The sequence below is a fragment of the Penaeus japonicus genome, unplaced genomic scaffold, assembly GCF_977035675.1.
Source record: "Penaeus japonicus unplaced genomic scaffold, GWHDUDI00000001_assembly GWHDUDI00000963, whole genome shotgun sequence".
NCBI lineage: Eukaryota > Metazoa > Arthropoda > Malacostraca > Decapoda > Penaeidae > Penaeus > Penaeus japonicus.
Window position 1 is genome coordinate 1 of NW_028235365.1, and position 6,348 is coordinate 6,348.

The 6,348-nt window shown below is 32.6% G+C and overlaps 1 protein-coding gene across 1 annotated transcript; it reads right to left on the minus strand.

The window, feature by feature from the left end:
* Positions 1-540: 540 nt before the first annotated feature.
* Positions 541-5,748, minus strand: LOC147466435 (uncharacterized). The gene is made up of 2 exons (XM_086535486.1): positions 3,037-5,748; positions 541-2,890 (listed from the first exon to the last, which is right to left on the minus strand). The coding sequence occupies exons 1-2, from the start codon at positions 3,139-3,141 to the stop codon at positions 1,493-1,495; spliced, it is 1,503 nt and encodes a 500-aa protein (XP_086391612.1). The 5' UTR covers positions 3,142-5,748; the 3' UTR covers positions 541-1,492.
* Between the last annotated feature and the right edge of the window lie 600 nt (positions 5,749-6,348).

Below are 6,348 nucleotides of genomic sequence, written 5' to 3' on the forward strand. Positions count from 1 at the left end.
TACGTAAATCTAACATTATCCTTTTTTAAAATGGAATTGACATCAGATTCATATAATCCCTCAATTTTTGAATTCATATATTTTAATTCTTTTAGAATATATCTTAAAGAATTATTTGTTGTGGAACATACTTCATTCATTCTATCTTTCCATTTGTCAATTTGTAAACGAGTAGCATCCATTTGATATTTTATATATTCAGAAATTACATTATGTTCACATATAATAATATCTTCTATACGTTCATGATCGCTGGGATCCAATGTTGTATTATTGCTTATATTATTAAGCGAATTAAGTATTTCGGATCTTATTTCAAAAGTCTTAGAAAATGGGATTATTAGTGGATTTAATTCATTATCATCATCACCATTACCACTTTCGCTTTGAACATCATCCATCTCAATATCATTTCTACTATTAGAAATTAAATTTCCTTTAATAGTGTTAAAGATGGCTGTAAAATCATCATTAGTTCCTTTCCCACGCATTAAAGTGTTATTAAGTACAGTTTTGAAATTATTAAATTTTTGCAAATAATCGTCTTTAACCGTGATGGGATCTAAAAGTTTCTCGATGTCAGAATTAAATTTGCCTATTAATAAGTTTAATTTTTTTTGATATAGGGTGAGTTTTTCCATATCATGTGACTCCCCCATTTTGGTATAGTATTATTGAATTTATTTAATATTTTATACTTTACATGTATCCATATATAATTATATTTACTTTATATATCGATATTTATGTATAACTAATTCGTATGTAATATATGGTTATCGAATCTGACTTTTTTCTCTGCTTTGTTCTTAGTAGGTATAGTGGTTTATTTTTTCCAATAATTTTGAAGCATATTTGTGTGATGACTACTATTACAGTATGAAATATTTGACTTTATCATAGATATATTATTAAATTCGTTATATATAAAATCTAAAATTGTATTCGCGATTAATATTTGTTCATTTATCCCTTTATGTAAATTGTTACATTTTACAGTGATTTTTTTTATTGCTTTATTAATATCATCTACATTTCCAAACGATACTCCGCTATTAATTTTTTTCTGAATATTATTTATCTTAGTGCATATATCATTGTAATATGTTTTAAAATTAGGATAAACAATTGATAATCTTAACAATGTATTGAGGCTGTCTTTGTGTCTTTTAACATCATTTGCATCAGTTACCATATATTTTTCAATTACTGCATCCTTATCGTGTTTATGCAATTTCATGGTCTCTGACAAATATATTTTCTTTATTCCATGTATACACGTGGACATTTGATCGATATAGTTTTTCTCAAAATGATAATAATTCTTATTCAAGGCGGTATGCATAGATTCTATAAATAATGATAATATATTAAGACTATCTTTAATTGGGTAAACGTTAGTATCCATTTTGATAGTTAATGATAGACTTTTAATTTCGTCAGAATGAAATATTATAAAGCATATTAATATTTATTTATACAAGTTTATAATTCATTTTACTTTAATAGTGTCACTGTTTTTTTTAGATTCATCCTTGGCGGTCTCGGTATCGTCATCGTCATTGTTCCACTCTTCCATTTGATCCTGCAACATTTGCGAGAGTCGATTGGCCGTATCGAGAGCGTCGCGATCGCGCTGCATGGCCTTGTAGTCGCGCTTGGCGGTCTTCATGCTGTGCTTCAACAGCGATGCGGTCGCCTCCTGAATCCGATCGTCGCCCGCGCTGTGAGCCTGCGTGGTCAGAAACTTTCTCACGCTCGCTATTCTCAGGTGCGGCAGGCCGTATCGCTGGAAGAGCTTCCGCATGAACCGCTGAATGTTGGCCAGCGAGAAAGGATTACCTCGGCTCGTCGAGAATACGTAGTCCGACTCCCAGTTCCTGTGGCGAATGAAATTGACCAGCATATTGTGCTCTCTCGCGGGCAGTCCGATCTGGTAGGGACCGTACAGCGACGACGTCTTGTGTTTTTTTACCTTGACGATGACGCCGTCGGACGTGTCGACCGCCTCCAGCACCTCGCTGACGAGCAGGTTTCGCACGACTCCCGTCCTCGCTCCCGCCCTGATGATCAGGGGCCACGCGAGTGCAGCGTGGATCAGGTCGATACTGTACTCGGCCAGGGTCTCTCGCGGGCGCTCGATCAGGCCGTTCACGACCTCCCTATGCTTCGAACAGCGGATCAGGGGTCCCATCTCGCCGATCGTGGGCACGTACTCGGCCACCTTCCTGTTCATGTTCTCCACGTCGCCCTTCCTGCGGCACAGCTTGGAGTAGAAGGCGTGCTCGCGCTTGGTCATCTCGCACAGGGGGTAGTTGGCCTCGGCACACGCCCACTCGAGGAATCGCTTGAGATGTCCCAGAATGACGTTGATGCTCATATACTTGTAGCGCCGCTCCAGCGCGGCGTACAATAGCTCGTAAGATCGCTTGACCGTCCGGTGTTCGATCAAGTTCATAACGGTCAGCGAATGCCGCTCCAGGATCTCGATCACCAATCGCATGTTGCGCAGCATGCCTCGCCCGTCCACGGTCAGTCCTCCCCTCGACTCGTAACCGATCCACGCCTGCACCGCCAGCGGGATGTTGACCAGGCCCTCTCTCCTCGTCCGGTTCGCCTGCCTCCGAGCCGCGGACGGAGCGAGGAGACGCTCGGCGTTCATGCCGAGCGCCGCTCGGTACTCGTCGCTGCCCGGCTCTAGTCCGTGCATGTTCTGCAGGTGACATTTCATGTGCCGCACGCTCCTGCCGCAAATGTTACAACTGCTCGAACGGGGGCCGGCGGCGACAGAGGCGTGTTGCGACGATCTCGCTTCGCTGTATTTTATCTCGAGCTCCCTTCCCGTTATTTTGTGCACGTCTCTCAGATGCCTCTTTAATTTTACATATTGCTGCAGAGGAAAAAAACAGATGAACAGCTAAATTTTAAAAAACACCACAACAACATGATAATGAAATAAGAATATATCCTTTATATTAATTATGTCCTATATTTATATAAATATAATGTGAATATCTCGTATATAAGTACTCTTACCTTGTAGCAAATGAAGCAAATCAACTTATCAGGATCCATTTTTGGTCCATTTAATATGTCTTTTACCTGCTTCATTCTATCATTCGGTACTATATTTCTGGACATTGCCTATAAAATATATTACATATTTATAATAATATTATAAATATAAACAACGATATTAACACTATAAACAACGAAATCAATACTTGGTTTCAGTTAAAGTAAAACATATCTCTTACAAATACTCTAAGCCAAATAAAATTAACCTTTATAAAATCCTTTTCTTCTTTTTCTTTTTCGAAAGGTAAAGTTCATCCGTTGTCGATGAATGAAAAAAAACTAAGCCGCGCACTCTCGGAGACAACAACTATAATGAATTGTTTACAAGAAGCTAATGTCTGACATTGACTAGGTTGTCCATATATTTTTTTTTGACCTCACATAATTACGAATATAATGGATTTTTTTTATTCGCGTAACTATGTAACGTGACTGATATCCAATAAATGATTGTTTAGGTATCCTATTTAGCTCGACTATCCATTTTTGGTCTATTTAATATTTTCTTTACCTGCCTCATGCTATTATTTGGTATTACTTTCCGAACATTGCCTCTAATATATATATATATATTATTAAAAAAGTACTGAAAAATCAAACCTACATAAACAATTATATACATAGTCAAATAAAACTAACCTTTATAGATTTCTTTTTTTTTCCTCTTTCTTTTTCGAAAGATAAAGTCCATCCGTCGTCGATGAACGAAAAAAAACTAAGTCGCGCACTCTTGGAGACAACACCTATAATGAATTGTTTGCTAAAAGCTAACGTCTGACATTGACTAGGTTGTCCATATTTTTTTTTACCTCACATAACAACGAATATAACGGACTTTTAATTAGCGCAACTATGTAACGGGATTGTTACCTAGTAAATGATTGTTTAGGTATCCTAATTAGTCCGACTATTGAATGAGGGTATTAACGATAAACAACTACTTATAATCTTTCACAGTTGAGCACATGTGATTGGTTGAAGTTTGAATTGTAAAGTATAACTAACTTTCTTATACCCTGTATTATATTACGCTGATTTACTTTTAATGTTTTTCATATCATAATTACTACATAGTTATATTTATTTCATTTATTTTTTTATGAATATTAGACTATTAATGAATATGTTATTATTAAGAAAGGTTTAATGATTGAAGTTGGTATTTTATCTTTGATAAGATTAATGAGGGTATATCAATTTAAGATGTATATCTGATTATATAATTATAATCCACAGAGAATACTCCTTTTCATTCTATTATTAAAAGTTTATGATAATATATGTTTCTATGTTGAAATATCCAAATTATTTATCATAAAAAATAATCTGAAAAATTAACTTGTCTATTTTTTTTCAATGTCCAAAAATTTACAAGATGAAATGTCCATTTTTTTTTCAATGTCCAAAAATTTACAAGATGAAATGTCCTTTTTTTCAATGTCCAAAAATTTACTAGTTGAAATGTCCATTTTTTTTAATGTCCAAAAATTTACAAGTTGAAATGTCCATTTTTTTTCAATGTCCAAAATTTTTCAAGATGAAATGTCCTTTTTTTTAGTTGAAATGTCCAATTTTTTTTCAATGTCCAAAATTTTTCAAGATGAAATGTCCATTTTTTTTAGTTGAAATGTCCAATTTTTTTTTCAATGTCTAAAAATTTACAAGTTGAAATGTCCTTTTTTTTTAGTTGAAATGTCCATTTTTTTTTCAATGTCCAAAAATTTACTAGTTGAAATGTCCATTTTTTTTCAATGTCCAAAAATTTACTAGTTGAAATGTCCATTTTTTTTTCAATGTCAAAAAAAAAATTTACTAGATGAAATGTCCATTTTTTTTCAATGTCAAAAAAAAATTTACTAGATGAAATGTACATTTTTTTTCAATGTCAAAAAAATTACTAGGTGAAATGTTTATATTGGACTAATGTCCATATTTTTTTCAATTTTTTTTTCAATGTCCAAAAATTTACTAGTTGAAATGTCCATTTTTTTTCAATGTCAAAAAAATTACTAGGTGAAATGTTTATATTGGACTAATGTCCATATTTTTTTCAATGTCCAAAAATTTACTAGTTGAAATATCCATTTTTTTTCAATGTCAAAAAAATTACTAGGTGAAATGTTTATATTGGACTAATGTCCATATTTTTTTCAATGTCCAAAAATTTACTAGTTGAAATGTCCATTTTTTTTTCAATGTCAAAAAAAAAATTTACTAGATGAAATGTCCATTTTTTTTCAATGTCAAAAAAAAATTTACTAGATGAAATGTACATTTTTTTTTCAATATCAAAAAAATATTTACTAGTTGAAATGTTTATATTGGACTAATGTCTAAAAAAATTACTAGTTGAAATGTTCATATTGGACTAATGTCCATTTTTTTTTCAATGTCCAAAAATTTACAAGATGTAATGTCCATTTTTTTTTCAATGTCAAAAAAAATTTACTAGTTGAAATGTTTATATTGGACTAATGTTCATATTGAACTAATGTCCATTTTTTTCCAAAGTCCAAAAATTTACAAGTTGAAATGTCCATTTTTTTTTAATATCATCATTCTAGTATGAATCTACATGTACAAGAAATAGAAGGATTCAATCATTATGTAACAGGTATTTATCCATATATATATATATATGTATATATATATACAAGAAATTACCAGATAGTATTTTTCATAATACTAATGAAATCTTTATTTATTTTGTCCAAAGTTGACATCGATGAAATATCCGATTTTTCTCAGCAAATTACCACTCGTCCAATTTTTTGCAATGTCCAAATCTGACATCGATGAAATGTCCGATTTTTCTCAGCAGTTTTCCATTCGTCCATTTTTTGACAATGTCCAAAATTTGACATCGGTGAATTGTCCAATTTTTATCAACACCTAACAAAATTCCGACAATATTTACTTTTCGTCCATTTTTTGCAAAGTCCAAATTTGACATCGGTGAAATGTCCAAATATTCCATATACCTAACCTAACCTAAGTCGTTGGGAAAAAATGGACAATCAATTTTTTTATATAAATATAGATTTCAAGATATTATAAAAAAGAAAAATGGTTATTGTAGCAATGTTTATAACTTAACATATGCTTCATTAAGCTCAACACCCATTTACAAGTGATGACACCAGTCTCCAAGTCCGTCTGAATAAATAAAAAAAAATATTATATACGTTATATAATAACAACACTGATATATAGTTTTACTATTCTGATAAATTGCAAGACAACACATGTGATATTTTCATACTAGCGCTG

Excerpts from the sequence above, each read along its gene's own strand:
- LOC147466435 (XM_086535486.1), bottom strand. The coding sequence starts at position 3,141 with ATGTCCAGAAATATAGTACCGAATGATAGAATGAAGCAGGTAAAAGAC. Across the intron at positions 2,891-3,036 it reads TTTGCTTCATTTGCTACAAG|CAATATGTAAAATTAAAGAG; the intron begins GTAAGAGTACTT and ends TTTCCTCTGCAG.